At 41.7% G+C, this 22,436-nt stretch overlaps 2 protein-coding genes across 18 annotated transcripts in view; one reads left to right on the forward strand and one right to left on the reverse strand.

Annotated features, from left to right (window-relative positions):
- SFI1 (SFI1 centrin binding protein) overlaps nucleotides 1-21,762 on the reverse strand; it is a 77,509-nt gene extending 55,747 nt beyond the window's left edge. For 5 of the 17 annotated variants that reach the window (XM_060170589.1, XM_060170592.1, XM_060170590.1 and 2 more), the window contains exons 1-4: nucleotides 21,194-21,375; nucleotides 13,069-13,198; nucleotides 4,847-5,020; nucleotides 3,297-3,368 (exon numbers count right to left, since the gene is read on the reverse strand). In XM_060170589.1, coding sequence (XP_060026572.1) covers nucleotides 3,297-3,368; nucleotides 4,847-5,020; nucleotides 13,069-13,166 — 344 coding nt within the window. In that variant the 5' untranslated portion in view covers nucleotides 13,167-13,198; nucleotides 21,194-21,375. Of the gene's footprint in view, nucleotides 1-2,998; nucleotides 3,089-3,296; nucleotides 3,369-4,846; nucleotides 5,021-7,094; nucleotides 7,288-13,068; nucleotides 13,199-21,193; nucleotides 21,379-21,510 lie in introns of those variants that run through there. The other 12 variants (XM_060170582.1, XM_060170588.1, XM_060170579.1 and 9 more) reach the window with 8 other exon arrangements.
- The window catches only part of EIF4ENIF1 (eukaryotic translation initiation factor 4E nuclear import factor 1), a 46,492-nt gene continuing 45,595 nt past the window's right edge, over nucleotides 21,540-22,436 (forward strand). The window contains exon 1 of the mRNA XM_060170601.1: nucleotides 21,540-21,557. Coding sequence (XP_060026584.1) covers nucleotides 21,540-21,557 — 18 coding nt within the window. The remainder of the gene's footprint in view (nucleotides 21,558-22,436) is intronic.

Consider the following 22,436-nt stretch of genomic DNA (forward strand, 5'->3'; position numbering starts at 1 on the left):
AGCTCTGGCCAATGAGGCAGAAGCAGCTGAGGGTTTCTAGGAAAGTTTTGCCTTCCTGATAGAGACAGGTCCAGCTGACACCACCCTTCCTCCCCCTTCCTGTGTAAAGCTAGAACAGTCATCTTGCAACTATACAGTGTCATCTCTAAGGACAAAGGGCCAGTATACTAAGGATGGTAAACTGGAAAGGATCTAAAAGCCTGAGTCTCTGATGACATCACTAAACAGCTGAACCAATACCAGCCTGCAAACTGTGAGAAAAAGCAAATCCCGATTTGTTTAAGCCATCGTCAGAATTTCTCTTACTTTGAGTCAAATGCATTTCTAACATAATCAGCATTTCCCGAGTACTTGGAATATAAATAGATATTATTTGAAAAGAGGTTTCCAGTTAAATATGAGTCAAATATGAGTTTAACAAAATCAAGCAGGAAAAGGATTTGGGGAAGAGAGTGAAGGTGGCAACATAGTTTTTCAGTCTCTGAATCCCTACAAAACACACAGAGCAACCATGTAGCAAAACCAAAAACTCATGTATCTATTACAACAAAACTAGGTGATAAGGTAGCCCTACAACCCCAAAATGCAAGCAGGTGAGGACAAATCACTCAGAGTCAAAAGACCACCACGGTATTAACATTTGTACAGAAGAAAGAAGGAGCGATGAAGGTGGTATCTGAGGAACCTGAGAACAGGAGAACCTGAATCAGTCAATAAGTAGTCACTGGAAAGTGCAGAGGCCCAACTTGAGACCAGAAGCTGAAACTGAGAGGAGTTTTGTTCTCTCCAAAACCAGGGCTCATGTAAGAGCTGAAGCTGCTGGAGCAGTCTGGCCCCAACAGTCTCAAAACGGACCTGACCTCAAAAACAGACAGGGCTTCATACTGAGGAGGAACTGCTGGGAGCAGAATAGAAACCGAGCAGGAGAAGGACAAGGAGACAGGAGGACAAGGAGGACAAGGACAAGAAGGACAAGGAGGATCAGACCAAGCGTGGTAGGGGAACAAGCCAGGATACCCCATAGAGCAAGCCGCCGCATCTGTAAACACCACGACAGAGACAGAAGAGGGAGCTCTGTGAAATTAGGAAAGCTTAACTAAACCTCACTTCACTCTAAAAGTTCAGAAAAATTAATATCATATAAAAGTGAGCAACAGAAAAGTAAATGAAGTAAAATCCTATACAAAGTTACTGTAGGGCTTCCCTGGTGGCGCAGTGGTTGAGAGTCTGCCTGCCGATGCAGGGGACGCGGGTTCATGCCCCGGATCCCACATGCCGCGGAGCGGCTGGGCCCATGAGCCATGGCCGCTGAGCCTGCGCGTCCGGAGCCTGTGCTCTGAAGTGGAAGAGGCCACAACAGTGAGAGGCCCGCGTACCACAAAAAAAAAAAAAAAAAAAAAGAAAGAAAGAAAGAAAAGGAGCAGAATAACAGGCCTATGGACAAAAAAATTATGCCAGAAAGATGTGCCCACAAAACAGGAAAATAAAAACAAAACCCAAGAAAACCCTGTAACCTATCTCAAAATGAGCTAAGACGTTAAGAAAATAAACCCACACCCAGGCATACCATATTAAATCTTTGAATAATAAGTCTTCAAAAGAGCAACAATTAGATCAACATCTTACAAATGGAAGTCATAGAACAATGGAATATCTTCAAAATGCTGGGGGAAAAAACTGGCAATGTAGCCTAGTATACCCAGTGAAATATCTTTCAAAACTGAAAGCGAAATAAAAACAATTTTAGACAAAATCTGAGAGGATTCATCACAAGCAGACCTACTGTAAAGGAAATGTTCAGGAACATTTAAATGATAGAAAGAAAATCATCACAGATGGAAACCTGGAGATACAGGAAGAAACAAAGAACAAGAAGTGTAAACACATGAATAAATATAAATGAATACTGGCTGTGTAAAATGAGAGTAATAACGTTCTGCAGATTTTAAAATATAAACTGAATTAAGGGAATTCCCTGGCAGTCCAGTGGTTAAGATTCGGCGCTTTCACTGCTGTGGCCTGGATTCGATCCCTGGTTGGGATCAGGCCAAAAAAAACCTGCATGGCCCAGCCAAAAAAAAAAATTTTTAATTTAATTAAAAAAAATAAACAATTAAAATACCTTACAATAAGGGCATATAAGTGGGGACAGCGACAGGAGAGTTAAAGTGTTCGAAGGACCCTGCCTTGTTTGGGAAGAGGGCAAAAAGAAACAATTAATATTAGACCCCAGTAAGTTAAACAAACACATTATATTTGTTACGGCAGTCAGTAAAAGAAGGATAGAAGAGTATATAATTTCTAAGCTAACAGGGAGGAAGCTAAATAAAATACTCAACTGAGTAAAAAAAAGAAAAACAAGAGTCTTCCGATAATGGCAAACTATGTTACTCCGATCAGTTCTCCCACTGAGAACAAGAAAAGACAAAAAAAAAATTATTGAAGGCACGAAGAGCTACCAAGGCAGTAAAGAAGGGCAGGGCCAAGGTCCAGGGAAAGAAGGAAAAGCAGAGGTAGACTATGCCTCATCCCTGCAGCTGCGATGGGCTGTGGCCACATTGGGAGCCTCACTGGTAAAGACACACGAAAAAGATGGGAAGAGCAAGGCCCTCCACAAGGTATACCAAGAAAAAATTTCAGAGAACACACACAGGCCAAATTTGCTTGAGAAACCTTGAATCAAGAGACCTTGATGTTCCAGATCAGGAAAGCCATAATGTCAGAAAAATGAAACAGGAAAGGGTATAGTAAGTGGAGAAGTGAAGGGTGAGAACCCATAACATTTCAGTTTTTAAAAAACACTTACATTTTCAATGGCTGTCAGTTCTCTGAAACATTACACTGCCCCTTCTTTCTCTCCATCCCTCTGGCTTCCTGCACAGTGTCCCTGACCCCTTGCGATCCACTTAGGGCGCTGCAGCTAAAGCAATGTTAACCAAAACCCACAGCAGCAGGTGGTAGCCTAGAAAAAGTGAAGCTACCGGGCAGAGGGACTTACACTTGACTCAGTTTCACTCCTCTTGCCAATGCCAACTTTTTCCCCAGGTTCTGCCCTAGACCAAGTCAATCTGCCAGTCTCGCCAGGGACCTGAAAGAGCTCATTTACTTCTCCTGGGCAAACATTCATTCAAACTAATATGTGTTAAGTTACCATTATATGATATACCTCCTGGAGGCTGGGGAGGAGCAGGGAAGGAATGCAACACATGCCATAGTAAAGGTTATATATGGGCTTAATACAAAACAAAATCCTAGAATGAACTCAACAGAAGTCCAGTGTTCTGAACTAATACTACCTGGCTTTAGAGGGAAATACTCTTCCGAAAGTCATTCGAATCCACAAATACAAGAACTTTCTGGCCATGCATCTGAAAGAAATGACATACACATTTTAAAACTGCATTTAGTTTATATCATCAATTTTCTGTAAAGGAGACGGAAACTTTAAGGTCCCAGGAAGTGGGATACTAGTATGAGTCAAAAGGTGAATCATATATAGATAATATTGCATCAAACAGAGCACAGGATGGGACAGATTTGTAAAGCTAACATAAAGCAGATTATTTTTAAAAAATACTTTCAGGGCTTCCCTGGTGGCACAGTGGTTGAGAGTCTGCCTGCCGATGCAGGGGACACGGGTTCGTGCCCCGGTCCGGGAAGATCCCACATGCCGCGGAGCGGCCTCGCCCGTGAGCCATGGCCGCTAGGCCTGCGCGTCCAGAGCCTGTGCTCCGCAACAGGAGAGGCCACAACAGTGAGAGGCCCGCGTACAGCAAAAAAAGAAAAAAAAAAAACAACAAAACTTTCAATATAAAGTATTTTGTTGATGAAGATTTCAGAGATGAGGGAAAGGAAGTACATGCTAGTGCTTTTGCTAGTATTATTCTTCCTGTCTAAAACACCTGGCAAATGCCCACTTACCCACCAAGGCTCATCTTCAATGCTCACTCCTACATGAAGCCTTCCTGGACCTTCCCCAACCAAACAGAGCAAGTAGCTTGGTATTCTCAGACCCCGGCTCCAACCCCTAGTGTAACATTATGACACCAAATCCCAGGAAGCGGCTCGCAGGGTGCCTGTTGTTCCCTCTGCACTGTGAGCCCCTGAGAGCAGGGACCATGGCTCACAGTATCCCCAGCTAGCACAGTGCCTGGAACACACAGAAAAAGTTGGCTTGTCTTGGCCAGTTGATCTCCAGGTTCAGCTTGGAATGCTCTTCCTCCTGCCCTTTACCTGGCTTTCTTACATTATCCTTCAGGACTTGGCTAAACTCCGCCTCCTCCAGGAAGTCACTGCTGGCTACGCTGGCATGGCTGTTCTTGCCAGGTGGCCTATGGCACCACATCCTCCCTTCTCACAGCACTTACCACACTTCGCTGTTGTGGCTTGTTTAACAGTCTGCCAAGTCTACCTGATTTTACGCTTTCATGAGGTCTTGGACCAGGAATGTCTTATTCACCTTGTACGCTCAGCATCTAGCATAACACCTGGCTGGGTAGGCACCTGATAAATTTTTGTTGAATGAGTAAAAGGATACCTTTCAAAGACCTAATCAAGAGTAGCAGAAAATGATCATTTTCTTGGACTATGCTTAGACTTCTTCTGGAAGACTCTTTATAGCTTATACATTGTGGGGCACAACTGGAGACCATGAATGAAAACACTCAATGACAGATCTTACATCAGCAGATTCCTAAATATTTTGAACATTCTGCCATGAAGAACAGTCAGCAAGGTCTCCAATTAACTGAGATAAGAGAATAAGAATCATCCCCTCATTTTAACCAACAAGGGAGGACAATGGAAAAGTCACTGAGACAGGGGAGGGGAGCCCTCGCAAGCTCACCTGATGCGCAGTTCTCTTAGCCGGCCCCTTCGGGTCCAGGCATATGAGGGATGATACTGTACAGGATGCCTGGCCCTAGGTATCTCACTCCAGATCCCAGAAGAGGCAGAAGACTTCTTTTTGGACATTATCTTTGGAGAATAAGGTTTCTTAACTGCACCATCCCTTGAAGACCTTAAATTTGAGGAGTAAGGGAGAAAGGAGAGAATCAAATTATCTCTGCATGTGACGCAAATACTTTTTAACATACAAGTGAAATTAAACAGATAAGCTCATTGAGACGGAATGATAATAACTCCCCTTCAAGGACAATAAGCAGCCCAATCTCTGACAGAAATACCCACCCTATCTGGAGGTGGGTACTGCTGGCTCAGCTCTAAGCAGGAGCTATAGAGCTGGAGGGTACCTTGGAGTCCTAACACACTCTTTTTCAATGTGTCATTTAACGGGAATCATTTACAAATTGGAAACAGATTCCTTTACATAAAAAACTAGGAATGATTTTCAGATTGTGACAACTGTAACAATACACAACTACACACTTTTACTAAACACTAAACTTATGACTTTTAATCCCATTCCAGAAACATTAAGAGATCTTATTGGTATGAACACAAGATTTTTAAAAAATGTATGTCAGAGATCTCCCTGCAGGAAATACCTAGAGGCAACAACATCCCATCAGCAATAAGCAAACCGATAGCTCAAATATTGTTTCTAAAATACCACTGCCAACTAGTATTCCAAGTAATGGGCCCTAGGAAAGCCGTCTCTAAAAAAAATAAAATAAAACAAAACCAAATAAAATAAAATACCATTGCCAACTAAGAGGAAGCAGCAGTCCTTGGAAATATAGCTGACTTTTAGGTCTGAGACAAGGAAAATACAAGATGAGTCTGGACTATCTTAATGGGTCAAAAAGTAAAGAAATGATCAAAGAATGACAAGGGCGTGTGAAAAGGACACAGGAGCCAGCTTGAAAGGGCTCCCACTGGCCAAATCTGGGACAATTTCGGCAGTAATAGATTAAAACCCACCAAATAAAATACGAAATAAAATACGAATCCACAAAATACTGATATAAGTAAATAAATACATTAGGGAGAATGGAAAGCTCTACTTTGCAGTAGAATGCAATTAATAAACTTTTAGGAACCATCACAGTAGCAACTGATTCAGACAAGAATCATCAACGGATGTAAAAACAAGTGGGTGCTAGTTTGATGAGAAACAGGCTATTAATGTAATTTCAAAATATCTTGCCACAAGATACTTATTCATTTCTTTATAGTGGAGAAACCTGGCAGACATCATCTTAACCAAGTGATAAAAGTGAACATCAGGCTTCCCTGGTGGCGCAGTGGTTAAGAATCCGCCTGCCAGTGCAGGGGACATGGGTTCGAGCTCTGGTCCGGGAAGATACCACATGCTGCTGAGCCACTAAGCCTGTGCGCCACAACTACTGAGCCTGCGAGCCACAACTACTGAAGCCCGTGTGCCTAAAGCACATGCTCCGCAACAAGAGAAGCCACTGCAATGAGAAGCCGGCACACCACAACAAAGGGTAGGCCCCGCTCGCCGCAATTAGAGAAAGCCCGCACACAGCAACGAAGACCCAACACAGCCAAAAATAAATAATAAACAAAAAAAGAGCAGCCCCTGCTCGCCACAACTAGAGAAAGCCCACGCACAGCGACGAAGACCCAACGCAGCCAAAAATAAATTAAAAAAAAAAAAGCTAACATCAATGGTAATAGGACCAAATATCCTGGTATTGATGCACTGAGAACACAGCATCACTTCTGCAAAATTCCTGCCAAAAATGCACAACCTGAGTTCAATCATGAAGAAACACTGAACAAACCCAAATTGAGAAATATGCATAAAAGGTAAGTGATCTGAACTCTTCAAAATGCTTAGGTCATGGAAGATAAGGAAATACTGAGAAATATTTCCAAATTAAAGGGGACTAAAAGTACAAAATGAACAAAAAGGGAAGTTTTTCTTACATTTTGTTTTCTTTTTGCTATAAATAACATTTTTGGAACAACTGGCTTCAACTTACTCTCAAGTGGTCCAGGGGAGGGGGGAAATATAGATATTTGATTCTCGTTATTTGCGATAAGGTCTATAAAGTCCATAAACACTGAGTTAGTGAATATACTGAACCATTGTCCCTAAGGGAAAATACATGGTTAGGTTCCTGCCAGCCTTCAAAAACATTCTCATCAACTAATCAATACAGAACCTTGTGGGCTTCCTTGGTGGCGCAGTGGTTGAGAGTCCGCCTGCCGATGCAGGGGACACGGGTTCATGCCCTGGTCCGGGAAGGTCCCACATGCCGCGGAGAGGCTAGGCCCGTGAGCCTTGGCCACTGAGCCTGCGCATCCGGAGCCTGTGCTCCTCAATGGAAGAGGCCACAACAGTGAGAGGCCCGCGTACTGGGAAAAAAACCAAACAAACAGAACCTTGTTTTATGTGTACTTCTGTTTAAAGACACCTTATTTAATACATATAGTGAATCATTAAATTGAACTCACAGCCAACAGCCCTATAACTCATGCCTGAACAAAGCTCACCTAACATACACTTTCTTCATAAGGTACATCACAGCGTTCCTGCACTTAAGAACACTAGACAGAACTTCAGCACTACGTTTGGGGGCCACTTTAAACAGCAAAACTGTCAACAAAAAGCACAAAACTGTGAAAACGTGGGACTACACAGACTGGGAAAAGGACCCTTGCTTAAAGTATGAGCTGAAACAAAAAGGCAGAACACTGCCTTGTTTGACCTCAGCTGGGAGCATGTGCATCAGTGAGTAAAATGTTTTGCCCCTCTGCACATGTCCACAAATGAAATGAAAATGCTGAGACAGACAGAGAGAGAGAGAGAGAAACAAACAGGCAGACAGACGAATGTGGTAAAATGTTAACAACAAGAGAATCTGGGAGAAGAAAGGTTCTTTGTCCTATTCTTGCAACTTTTCTCTAAATTTGAAATTATTTCAAAATAAAACTAACAAAAATTTTAAAAATAAGACTTTCATCCCACTCATTTTAAAATAAAAATGAAAGAGGCTCTAAAAAGTTAAGAGCCTATGAAACAGCAAATTGAGGGAAGGTGTGCGGGGACAGTGCCCTCTTGAAGCCCTGTTACATAATCAAATAGGTAGTCAGACTGGGAAGCCCATGCCTAAAAGTCCCTGCCCACTGCTCTCTCCTTTCATCAGACTCTGAGCTCCTTCTCACCAGCTACTGAATCAGGCAGCAGATGAACTCTTTACAGCTCTGGAAATTTAAAGACCATAAAGATACCAACATTGGTGTAAGTCAGGTGGCTCCAGAAATCTAAGTTATTTTAACACCTAAAGGAAGAGATCACAAACTGAAACCACAGATTTGTCTATGTACATATGTGCCTGTTCCCCATCGGAAAACCTCATGATGATAGGGACCATTTTTATCTGCTAATATATACTGAGCCCCTAATGTATTGCCAGGCACTCATAGTAGGTAGGCATATAAAATTTGTTAAATTGGTCTTCCCTGGTGGCACAGTGGTTAAGAATCCGCCTGCCAATGCAGGGGACACAGGTTAGAGCCCTGGTTCGGGAAGATCCCACACGCCGCGGGGCAACTAAGCCCGTGCGCCACAACTACTGAGCCTGCGCTCTAGAGCCCGTGAGCCATAACTACTAAGCCCGCGTGCCACAACTACTGAAGCCTGCATGCCTAGAGCCCGTGCTCCACAACAAGAGAAGCCACCACAACGAGAAGCCCGCACACCTCAACAAAGAGTAGCCCCCACTCGCCGCAACTAGAGAAAGTCCGTGTGCAGCAATGAGGACCCAATGCAGCCAAAAATAAAATAAAATAAAAATATATAAATATTTAAAAAATTGTTAAATTATGGAACAGAGGAAAGGCAGAATGATGGAAAGAAATATGAAACAGAAGGCACTTCAAAAACAATATCAGAATCCAAAAATCATGAAGAATGGGGGAGGAGAATAAAAACATAGGAATTCAATTTTTTTTTTTTAATGTCAATGGGAGGACTGATTAGCCAAGAAATACAGAAAAATGGAAGTGAGGAGAAAGAATTTGAAAATGTTCATCCAAAAGTGACAAGGGGGAAAGACGATAACTCTAATTTGAGGGACTTCCCTTGGTGGTCCAGTGGGTAAGACTCCACGCTCCCGATGCAGGGGGCCCAGGTTCGATCCCTGGTCAGAAAACTAGATCCTGCATGCACGCTTCAACTAAGAGTTCGCATGCCGCAACTAAGATCCCACGTGCCGTGTCCCAGCACAGCCAAAATAAATAAATTAAAAAAACTAATTCGAAAAGATACATGTACCCCAATGTTCACAGCAGCACTGTTTACAATAGTGAAGACATGGAAGCTACCTAAATGTCCATCGACAGACGAATGGATAGACAAGATGTGTATATTCCATATACACAATGGAGTATTACTCAGCCATAAAAAAGAATGAAATAATGCCATCTGCGGCAACATGGATGGACCTAGAGATTATCACATGAAGTGAAGTAAGTCAGACAAAGACAAATTTCATGTAATACACATATATGGAACCTAAAAAATGATACAAATGAACTTACAAAACAGAGACAGACTCACAGATATAGAAAACTTACAGTTACCAAGTGAAAGGGGGGGAGGGATAAATTAGGAGTTTAACAGATACACACTACTATATATAAAATAAACAACAAGGACCTGCTGTATAGCACAGGGAACTACATTTAATGTCTTGTAATATCCTACAATGGAAAAGAATCTGAAATAGATATATATATGTATGACTGAATCACTTTGCTGTACACCTGAAACTAACACAATATTGTAAATCAACTATACTTCAATTTTTGAAAAATTAAGAAAAATTAGAAAAACAAAGAAGTGCCAAGGGGAAGGCATGCACTGACCAATTCATTTAACTGTTTACTTGGCAGGTGTATCCTGTAATGTTTGTTTATTCAATCAATATCAAGGACCTACTATACGCCCAGCAACATAGCAAGGCCAGGGGCTACGAAGACAAATATGTATTCAATGTGTTTCTCATGTCTTACAATGAGAAAATAAGACATTGATAGCTTTCAGCAAGCATAGGACACTGACACACACCCAATATCTATAAAAGACAGTTTCTCAAGAGCTTATGGTGTATTGAGATGACAATGAGAATACCAATCGTTAAATGCTAAGAAAAAGGTAAATTTAGGGTGTTATGGGAACGTACACACTGGGTGGGAATAGGGCAGTCAGAAGAGGCTTCCTGGAGATCATATTAGAGTTGAGTTTGGAAAATACGAGTAGAAATTAGCTGGGAGTAGGGAACTGGAAAGAGTTGGATGGGAATACTCGGCACATGCAGTGTAGAAGGAAAGTTCACAGAGAGTCAAGGAACTCCAAGGAGTCCTATAGGACTCACAACAGGGGATCTCAGATTGCTTTACAGCAGAATACTTAGGGAATTCATTCCCTTCTCAAGGCTCCCCAACCTAAAGCCGCAGAGTATCTGAGGAAACAGAGCTTCATTTTAAAGCCATGGTTAATTTGCTTCAGAAGATGAAGTAAGGCAGGCCTGACGAGTACTCTGTGGATCGTTGGTAAACACTGTCAGGGTGTTGATTCAGCTTTCAAGGATGGATCCCTCTTCTGTGGGATCAGCAGGGGTAGGACCTCAGCAGCTGTGCTGGGAGCTCCATGTCCCACTTGATTAGAGCAGCAGAAGAAATTTGACTCACGCTGGATGAACCAGATTAATTCTCCCAGGACTGAATTTTGAGCTGAGACACAGTCTGAACAGGAGGTGGGGGGTGAAGCACAAAGATTGCACTGCTCAGGAGGAAGGGTCCAAACACTGCTGAATAGGTCTCTCCAGCTACCTGGCTTCCACCTTGTCCAAGACCTAGTCGATTCTATAAAAAACTTCTATATGTTAGTTAGGATCCTAGGTTTCAAGCAATAGGAACCCAACTCAAATTAGCTGCTGCTAGTATAACAACAGGAGCCCTTCAGCAAAATTGATAACCTTTTAGCTAAAACCAAGAAAAAAGAGAGAAAAGACACAGATCACCAAAAGTAGGAATGAAAGAAAGGACATTATCATTGACCCTTCATAAATTAAAAGAATTATAAAGGAATACTATGAACTTTATGCCAACAAATTAGACAACTTAGAGAAAATGAACACATTCCCAGAAAAACACAAATCACAAAAACTGACTAGAGAATAAATAGAAACTCTGAATAGATCTATAACAAGAATTGAATTAGTAACTATAAATTTTCCTAAAAACAAAAGTCCAGATCTTGATAGCTTAATTGATGAGTTCTATCGGACATTTAAAAAATAAATGATGGGGACTTCCCTGGTGGCGCAGTGGTTAAGAATCTGTGGGAGGGAGGGAGACGCAAGAGGGAAGAGATATGGGAACATATGTATATGTATAACTGATTCACTTTGTTATAAAGCAGAAACTAACACACCATTGTAAAGCAATTATACCCCAATAAAGATGTTTAAAAAAAAATTAATTAATTAATTAAATGATACCAGTACTCTATAAACTCTTCCAGAAACAAAAGTGGTCAGAACACTTCTAGAATCATTCTTTTAGGCCAGTATCACACCCAGATGCCAAAAGCAGACAAAAATATGACACACACACAAAATATAGACCAATATCCCTTGTGGCTATAAACACAGAAATGATCAAAAAATATTAGCAAACCAAATCCAACATACAAAAACCATATAACAAATACTATGACCAAGTTGGATTTATCTTAGGAATACAAAGCTAGTTTAACATCTGAAAATCGATTAATGTAATACACCTTACTAGTAGAAAAAAGGACAAAAACCATATGATCATTTCAGTAGATGCCAAATAAATATTTGACAAAACCCAACACCAGTCATGATAAAAACTCTCAAGGGTCCCAAAAGAAAACAGATGACATACTAAACACAGGATAATTTGAGGATGGCATATTAACAAAGGTATGGGTGTAGACGAACCACTAGGGAAAGTGCAGGAACCTCAAGCTGATGAAAGCGAAGGCGGTACCACCTCTAGGCCCAAAGGGATAAAAGAGAGAATAATCACTAGAATCCAGGAGAGTCATACAAAGTCTGCTACCTTATGAGGTACTGTGGGCTTCAGCAGAGGGACACAGCCAACCCAAGGCATCTTGCAAGGAGGGAGCCAAGGGGATAAATAGTCTGGCCTCACTCTCCTCTCTCCCTCCTCACTATCTCCTGACAGAGCACCTCTTTGGCCAAATCCAATGGGAAGCACTGGATACACGAGTGGAGATTAGATCTGTGGATGGTTATATTGAAGACAGCCAGCACAAAGAGGTAATTCCCTAGCTCACGTACTTCAGAAGAATTCTGAACCAGAGACTCAAGGACTAGAACCGGTGTCTCAAATTGTTAGCTCTTCCTGCTTCTCTCAGTGTGCTGACCTGCGTAACTCCTACAGTATAGGGTCCCCTATTGCCTATGCAGGGTGGAGACTGAAACAGCTGTTACAGCAACCCATTAGGTAGGTTTCTCTCTCTCTCTCTCTCTAATGCCTGTCTCGGCCTTAGAGGAGAACTTCTGATTGGCCCCATGCAGTCACATGCACATCCCTGAACCAATCCCTCTTAGGGGGCGGGATACTCATGAAGGGCCAGCTGCAAGTCACAGGCCCGCCACTGTGAGTCTGAGGTTTGTTAGTAAACTGCAGTCTCCTTCTTGTAAACTCCCTCCTTTTTCCTAGGCGAGCCATAGTTGGGAGTCTCCTATTTGGAATCAAAAGAACCTCAAAGCAGGCTGAAAGCAATCATAATCAAAAGTAGGAGAAAGATATACTAGCTAGCCTCGATGTTATAACTTCTCGGGAAAATCATCCTTATTTCAGCTCAAAGTCAAAATTTCAATGACAGATATCTCCACACACTCAAAATGGATTTTGACTGTAACATAAAGTATGAAATGTGCATTATACGCTATACTCTAGATAAGAAACCCAAAATACCAACAAAAAACTGTTACCCAAAATTCCTATCTCACTACCCATGATTTAGGAAAAAACTACTTTTAAAAAATTTATTATTTTCACACACAAAATATTTACAGGCTTTTATATGGGCCATAGTTTCAGTTATCTTTTTTGTCAAGTCCCATCACTCACCTGGAATCAACCTTCCTCTCCATTCTCCGCTTAATCCCTTTTTGATGAAAATTCAACCAGTGGCTTGATACACACTTCTCAGTGAGCAGATTCTTCATGAATCAAAAAGTCTTTTATCTTCCTCTTCTAACTATAAGAAAAAGTAGAATGAGAGTAATTTACCTGAAGCCTCTAAGGAGCCACATTCCTCAACAGCTACACATCAGCTTCTAGTCTCCTGCACCTCCTTCTTAATTCAACAATAGATGAACATGGGAAGTCACTGATTTTTTTTTTTTCTGGGCCTCACTGAGTGGCTTGCAGGATCTTGGTTCCCCGACCAGAGATGGAACCCTTGCCCTCAGCAGTGGAAGCGTGGGAGTCCTATCCACTGGACCTCCAAGGAATTCCTGGGAAGTCGCTGATTTAAAAACAAAATTTTTCATTGCATTTTTAAAAGTTATTTTCTAAGAAACAAAACTGAGAGGAGAGTGAGCCATACTAAAAAGGTTATGACTGACTCACCCATCCTGTTCAGGTGATGCTCCAAGACCTTCAACTTCCCTTCATAAGAACACCAGGAGAGGCCAAGATTTCCTATTCCCCCCCACTCCAAGATTAATATTTATGGTTGTAAATGTTATCTATAAGAATCTTCAGGCAGTTTTTGATCAGTGTACAGTTTTCATTTTCATTTAGTGATAAAGTCTACCAATAATATTCATTATGAACTTAATAAATAACATAGTTTTTATTTATTTCTTAGTACAAAGAATAGCAATGTTGTAGGTTGAATTGTGCCCCCCAGAAAGATATATTGAAGTCCTAACCCCTAGTACCTATGAATGTGACCTTGTTTGGAAACAGCCTTTGCAGATGTAATTATATATAAGTTAGGATGAGGTCTTACTGGAATAGGGTGGACCTTAATCCAATAATGATTGGCGTTTTTATAAAAAGAGGAGAAGAGACAGAGTGACAGATACACACAGAGAGGAGAATGCCATGTGAAGACACAGACACACAAGGAGAACAGCATATTATGATGAAAGCTGAAACTGGAGTAATGGGTCTACAAGCCAAGGAACACCAAGGACTGTTGGCAACACCAGAAGCTAGAGAAAGGCACAGAACAGATCCTTCCCCAGAGCATTCAGAAAGAGGATGGCCCTGCCTACATCTTGATTCCAGATTTCCAGCCTCCAGAACTATCAGATAATAAATTTGTTGTTTTAAGCCTCCCAGGTTGTGGGTTTTGTTACAGCAGCCTTTGGAAACTAACATTAAGTAGTAAAACAAAGGAGGAAAATTTAAGTATGTGGTGGAGGAAAGCTAACAAACAGGGTGGACACGTCCCATGTTGAGTAACTGTGATGCATTCATGAGACATTAATTCTAAAAGAATGAAATTACCCTTTATAATCAAGGTCACATATTTCAATGACAATCAGATAAGAAATCAGCCAGAAAAGAGAGTTTATCCATACAAAATGAATAGTCCTTATTGAGCTCAAACCTATGTCCTAGTCTTTCTGGTACTACATTCCAAGTAACAAAAGTCACAATTAGTAACTATTTCTGTAAATAAATTAAACTGAAAGATGATTCAAATAGAGATTTTTTTTGGTGTGAAATACTGCTATAATAAATGGGTCACTGCCTTAGGTTTAATAATGATGCTATGGAATGTTTTCTGCAGTCAAAGACTCCTTTGACACTCTGTGCCAACATTCTAATTACTTTACATATCTGCCTTCCCTATTAGGATATAAATTCCAGGGACTTCCCTGTTGACACAGTGGTTAAGAATCCGCCTGCCAATGCAGGGGACACGGGTTCGAGCCCTGGTCCGGGAAGATACCACATGCTGCAGAGCAACTAAGCCCATGTGCCACAACTACCGAGCCTGTGCCCTAGAGCCCGCGAGCCACAACTACTGAGCCCACATGCCACAACTACTGAAGCCCATGCGCCTATAGCCCATGCCCCACAACAGACAAGCCACTGCAATGAGAAGCCCGTGCACCACAACATAGTCCCTGCTCGCTGCAACTAGAGAAACCCCACGCACAGCAACGAAGACCCAACGCAAAAAAAATTTTTTTTTTAATTTTTAATAAAGAATATAAATTCCATGAAAACAGGAGCCGTATCTGATCTCCTCATTACTGTATTTTCAGGACCTAAAACACTGTCTGGAAACTATCAGGTGAGATACATAAATACTGGAAAGATCAGGACATAAGTTTGATCTCAGTAAGGATTTGTATGAATATGAACTTATGTCTGAGTTGGAATATACATAATGATAACCAAATATAAAAGACAGCCCAAGAAAAACAAAAATCATTAGGTGTGGACTCCAAGGTAAACCTACAGACTGACCTCCTAAGATGACAGTAAAGGATAAAAGGGTATAAACCATAAGGTCCAAGAGATGGGAGAAGAGATCACAGGAAATGAAAGATTTCCACAAATTTTTGCAACAACTAGGAAGAAAATTAACTGGCCTAACAGATTTGAAGAAGCGAAAACCTACAGAGTGGGATACCAAAGAGAAGCAGGCCAATAGAATTCCCGAAGCACTCAGAACTAGAAGGAACAAGGAAAGGCGCTCAGAACTGAAGCCACAGGCCACAAATGAGGCGACTGAATGTAAGTCTATTTGGTGAGCATTTAGGGCCCCTAGTCTCTTCCCCAACCCTGCTAGGTAGGGTATCCAGCTCCCTCCCCCCAGCCTCCATTCAGAATTCTGGCAGCTACACTTCTTGGCTCCCAATCAGAAGACTGGAAGAGTCTTCTCAAAAGTAGATAAGACTTGGGCTTCCCTGGTGGCGCAGTGGTTGAGAGTCCGCCTGCCGATGCAGGGGACACGGGTTCATGCCCCGGATCCCACATGCCGCGGAGCGGCTGAGCCCGTGAGCCATGGCCGCTGAGGCTGCGCGACTGGAGCCTGTGCTCCGCAACAGGAGAGGCCACGATAGTGAGAGGCCCGCGTACCGCAAAAAAAAAAAAAAAAAAAGTAGATAAGACTTAACAGACTTTGAAATAAAGACATCTGTGCCCCACCTCCATCAATGAAAAGGCAGGCTTGCCCCTAGAGAAAAGCGCACAAACTGACAAGCGGGCTCAGACACTGGAAGCTTCCGATTAATTTCTCAGTTGCTGATACTCAAGTATGAACAGACAGTCAAGAATCACAAGACATTTGGAAATGACCTCCAACAAAAAAGAATGAAACCAAAATATGGGATTTCCCTGGTGGTTCACTGGTTAAGACGCTCCGCTTCAAATGCAGGGGGAATGGGTTTGATCCCTGGTTGGGGAACTAAGATCCCGCATGCCACGCAGTGCAGCCAAAAATTTTTTTAAAAAAAGAAAAAAAAAGAAAGAATGAAACCAAAACAAAGGAATCCTGAGGAAGCGCCACTACTTGTGATGTATTCCTGCCAAAAACTTGAAACTAAATATCAAGCGTCATCTAGAACTAAGTACCATCTTACAAAAAATACAAGGGACAAATAAAAATGACTTTAAAATCAGCAAAATCAATGATGTAGGAAACTTTACAGGACAAACGACTCAGTTCTTTCAATAAACTGCTAAGGAAAGATAGGAAAACTTATACATTAAAAGAGACTTAAGATGCTTATTGGGACTTCCCTGGTGGCACAGTGGTTAAGAATCTGCCTGCCAATGCAGGGGACACGGGTTCAATCCCTGGTCCAAGAAGATCCCACATGCCGCGGAGCAACTAAGCCTGCGAGCCACAACTACTGAGCCTGCGCTCTAGAGCCCGTGAGCCACAACTACTGAGCCCACGTGCCTAAAGACCATGCTCCACAACAAGAGAAGCCACCTCTTGCTGCAACAACAGAAAAGCCCATGTGCAGCAACGAAGACCCAATGCAGCCAAAAAAATAATAATTTAAAAAAATAAAAATTAAGAAAATTATAATTAAAAAATTATTTTTAAAAGGATGCTTATCAGGCTTCCCTGGTGGCACAGTGGTTGAGAGTCCGCCTGCCAATGCAGGGGATGCGGGTTCGTGCCCCGGTCCGGGAAGATCCCACATGCCGCGGAGCGGCTGGGCCCGTGAGCCATGGCCGCTGAGCCTGCACGTCTGGAGCCTACTGTGCTCCGCAACAGTGAGAGGCCCGCATACCGCAAAAAAAAAAAAAAAAAAGGATGCTTATCAACCAAATGTAATGCATGGACTTTGATTCTGGATCTTGATTTTAACAAACTACAACTGTCAAACAAAAAATATGAAACAATGAGGGAAATTTAAACTTTAACTTTTTTGAACTTAATGTTTTAATGAGTTATTAAAGAATTATCATTTTTTTTGCTGTGATAGTGGTGTTGGTTCTTTTAAAAGGATACTGTGTCTTTTACCGAATATGGAGAACAATTTACAGATAAAATATGATAAATTTAAGCACCAAAATAATTAAGGACAGTAATAAATTATAACACATTAAACAAAATGGGAATCCATGAGTCCAATCTGACAATAAAGGGATGAACAGATAGTTAGATAAATGGGGTAGAAAGGAGGGCTTATCCATACACAAAATGCCCAGAGACAAATGTGGAGGGAGTTGTAGAGTTGGATAACCCCCATCTTATGACAATCATGGAGAAAATGATTTAAAAAAAAAAAAAGCTAAAAAGTGATAAATGTGAATAAAGGTATATGGGGGTTCTCTGTATTATTTTTGCAACTTCTCTGAAGACTGAGATTATTTCAAAATAAAAAACAAAGCAAAAATAATACAGTCGCAGAGATATAAATGAAAGAAGATAGGTCATGAGTTAATTTTTGAAAATGGGTGATGGGTACATACTATACACGGTTGAAATTCTTCATAATAAAATTTTTTAAAATTCTGGAGTAAACAAAGACAATATGGGAAAGAAAAGAAAAAACCACCAACAACAAAAAAGAAAACCCTATGATTAATATCCTCAGTGAGATAAGAGAACATATTATATACACATAGAATAAAATAAGGATATTATTTAAAAGAAAACAAAAAGAGAACAAGAAAGATATAGGAGAATCAAAACATTAGAAGGTGGCTAATAAAGTTGAAGAAATGTCCCAGAAATAGGAAAAGGGGGGAAAATAACAAAAGGAAATAAAGTTAGAAAATCAAAGGCTCAATCCAGGGGATCAGATATATAACTAGCAGGAATTCCAGAGAGATATGAGAGAACGAAAGAGGAAGAAATTATCAAAGAAATAAGAATTGTCTCAAAACTGAAAGATGTAAATCCTCAGATGAGAGGTCCTGAACCAAGGCCAAATGTCAGGGTAGATCAAACACTTTTTCCAACATGCAAGGAGAAAAGGCTTTAGATATGCATTTATTGAGAAGATACAGGAAAACTGGACATTATCAAAATTAAACATTGGTGGGACTTCCTTGGTGGTCCAGTGGGTAAGACTGCACTCCCAATGCAGGAGGCCCGGGGTTCGATCCCTGGTCGGGGAACTAGATCCCGCATGCATGCCACAACTAAGAAGTCCACGTGCCACAACTAAAGATCCGTGTGCCGCAACTAAGACCCAGAGCAGCCAAAATTAAATAAATAAATTTTTTTATTCAACATTCGTGCTTCAAAGGACATCATCAGGAAAGTGAAAAGAAAAAAAAAGAAAGTGAAAAGATAACTCAATGAATGGGAAAAATATTTGCATATTTGCTAAGGAACTTGTATCTCGATTATATTTTTTAAATTCCTATAACTCAATAATAAAGACAATTAACCAAATTTAAAAATGGATAAAGGATGTGACTAGATATTTCTTCAAAGAAGATATATAATCAGCCAATAAGAACATTGAGATGCTCAACACCATTAGCCATCAGGGAAATAAAAATCAAATCACAATGAGGTACCCATCAGAATGGGCATAATCAAAAAGACAGAAGGATAATAATAAGTATTGGTGAAGATGTAGAGAAACTGAAACCCTCCTACACTGCTGGTAGTAATGTAAAATGGTGCAGCCACTTTGGAAAACAACCTGCCAGTTACTAAAAAGACAAATACAGAGTTACCATTTGATCCAGCAATCCCACTCTTGGTATATATCTAAGAGAACTGAAACCGTATGTCTATGCAAAAACTTGTACATGAATATTCGTAGCAGCATTATTCGTAATAGCCAAAAAGTAGAAGCCCAAATGCCCACCAACTAAAGGATGGATAAACAAAATATGATATATCCATACAATGGAATATTACTCAGCCATAGAAAGAAATGCAGTACTGTTACATGCTAAAACATGGATGAGCCTGGAAAACATTATGCTAAGTGAAAGACGCCAATAACAAAGGACCACGTATTGTATGATTCCATTTATACGAAATGCTCAGAACAGGAAAATCTATAGAGTCTGTAAGTAAAATGGTGGTTGCCTACAGTTGGGAGGATTGAAGGGAAACAGTGAAGTGACTTACTAATAGGTAAGGGTTTCTTTTTTGGGTAATTAAAATGTTCTAAAATTGATTAAGGTGATGGTTGGATAACTGGGAATATACTAAAAACAACTGAACACTTTAAATGTGTGAACTGTATGGTATGTGAATTATATCACAATAAAGCTATTAAAAAAAGAAGAGGAGGAAGTACTAGAAGTAGTAGTAGTACAGGAAAATGTGCTCCAAAAACCAAGGAAATAAATCAAGGAAAAAAAAAAAAAAACAGGGATCTGGGAACAGTGAATCTAAAACAAAAGAATAGTAAAAAGAAACAAATTCCAGGACAGATGTGAAAGTAAGTCTCTGGATTAGAACTGGGAACAGCAGGCACAGAGCCACCAGAACAGATTAGAGCAGAGGAGGAAAGTCTCCAGGAAAGAAATGGAACTGATGGTTTTGAGAGTATGCAAAAAATTACTGACAGGTCTATGAGAAATACTGAAGCATTCAGAAAAAAACATTAGTGATCTGTGCATGGAACACTAGGAAAATAAGAAAATAAGACAATTATTAATTCTCAGAAAAAAATGACGGGATGTAAGAGAAAGGAAGAATTGCAGTTAGTCTACTCGGTTCAGCAGTGAATATCTGTTATATAATGTAAACACTGACTATTAACAACAAATTACCACATAACCACGTTGGTGAGATGAGGGAAGAAAACCTGTGCATTTCCCATGAATGGTCAACACTTAACGTGTAAACCTAACAAATCAAGAAATATCACCTATAAGGTTATTTACTTCCAATTTACAAATAACATCAGGAGGAACAGAATGGAAATTGGAATTAGAGCCTGGAGACTATTTTCTAATTTAAGGTTTTAATATTAATTTTTAAATACACATGTGAATTCGAAAAATGTAAAAGTATCTTAAAGAAGTTTCTACAGTATTCTGCAGCTCCTAACAATAACTGAGAAATGAATGATCTTACTAAAGAAAAGCAAGAAAATACCCAAATTTATATACTAGGTCGCAGAATAAGCTTCAACTACTTCTTCCAGGAAGCCTTCCATGACACCTCCAAGTCTCATATTTCCATGGCACTTAGGCGGGTACCATGCCACCTAGAGTGTATAGATTAGATTCAAAATAGCATTCATGGAGCTGGTACTCTGTGCCAGACACAGTACTAAACAGTTTTCATTAATTACCTGCTTTAATACAACCACCCCCACAGGTGGTAACCATCTTTATTTTAAAGAAGAAGTGCCCCAGGTCACCAGCTAAGTAGGTCAGCTGGGTCTGGTACTCAGGGCCCTAACACGATTCAGTCAACGAATAACAAATCTTCACTATAATCCAGACATTAACAATAAATCTGAACGGCCTCCCATCAAATAAAAACGGAGCACTAATCTCCCGCTGCGGGTGTTTGCCCAATTAGCCCTCGGGGCTCAGGTGTGGCCCCTACGGTCTGAAAACCCTCGCCCGTCGCTCGGCCACGCAGCAGGGATCCAGAAACCCCGAATTCGGATACGCGCACGCTAACGAGCCTTGCACTGACGCGGCACCAGCACCCGCCTGCGGCGCCCCAGACGCGCAGGAGGACGTCGGGCAAGGAACGTGGGCCCCGGGAGCCGTCCTGCGCGCCCTTTCCACCTCTCCTCCATTCTCGGACCTCAGCCCCATGGGGAGGTAGCCTCACCTGCACTTCTAGAGGAGGAGGAAACGGACGCTCCCACAGGGCAGTCACCGGCCAGGCTCGGAGGGACGTGCGCTCGTCGCTGGGCTCCGGCCGGAGAGGCCGAGCACTCCCGCCTCACGCTTCAGAGAAACCCCGGCAGACGCGGTGCAGCCTCCTCAAGCCCGCGCGGCCTACGCCAGCCTCCGCGCTTTCCCGCCCCTTAAGACGCAGATCTCGCGCCGGCCCCGCCCCCATCTCCACGGCGACGCGGCGTGCGTGAGGGACGCCCAGCCCGAGACCCGAGAGACAGCCGAGCCTCAGGGCAGCAGGCGACTCACCTCCCCGTGGCCGCCTTGGAGCCCCAGCAATGCGAGTTGGCCTTGAGGTGCGTGGATAGACGCGCTGTCAGGGCGGCCCCGCGGAGGGCTCTCTGCCCCCGTGGCCCACTCGCTTCTTTCACAGCTCAGCCTCCCACTGCTACTCTTAGACACGAGGAGTGGGAGCTGTCTTGAAGCGGATTCCCGAGTTACGCTTCGCGTGGCAAGCACCAGGGACGAGGCTCCCGTGTAGAGGCCGGCGCGGACCGAGGCCCTCCTTCCCCCACCTCCCGGCTCCCGCGTGAGCCTCTCTGGCTCTCGGTTCTCGATGGTTTCCGGGGAACGCAAGCCGGTCCCCGGGGCCTGGGGCGCGCGCATTCGTAGACTGGGAGGTCTTCAATCTTGACCGCGCGGATGAGGGTTGCGCCGCCGGCGAATTAAGATTATCCCAGGTTGATGGCGTCTCTTAACCATTACTTTTAAAATGTAATTAACAAGCATTGTTAGTAAATAGTCATTAATTTAAAAGATGATCAGAGTGGGCCCAAATTTTAAAAAGTGGGGATGGGTAGGTAGGGCATTTTTTTAATTAACGAATAGTTGATTTACAATGCTGTTAGTTTCAGGTATACAGCAAAGTGATTCAGTTTTATGTATATATATACACTATTCTTTTTCAGATTATTTTTCATTATAGGTTATTAAGGTAGGGCATTTTTATATCCTTTTCTCCTGTGCTTCGTAAAGCATCATTTGAAAGCACTTGATATTTCTGGTGGAGAGCGCAAAACAAAGGCTAGCATTATGCATTTAAATGCCTGAAAGATTTTACATTAAAAACATGAAGGAAAAAAAACTTGTTGGGTGCCTTGGTATTAGAATCACAGGTAATTTGCATTTTTGCTTTTTTTTACCTATGTTAATTTTTGTAATTAAAAGTGTTTAAA

The sequence above is a fragment of the Lagenorhynchus albirostris genome, chromosome 14 (assembly GCF_949774975.1).
Source record: "Lagenorhynchus albirostris chromosome 14, mLagAlb1.1, whole genome shotgun sequence".
Lineage (NCBI taxonomy): Eukaryota > Metazoa > Chordata > Mammalia > Artiodactyla > Delphinidae > Lagenorhynchus > Lagenorhynchus albirostris.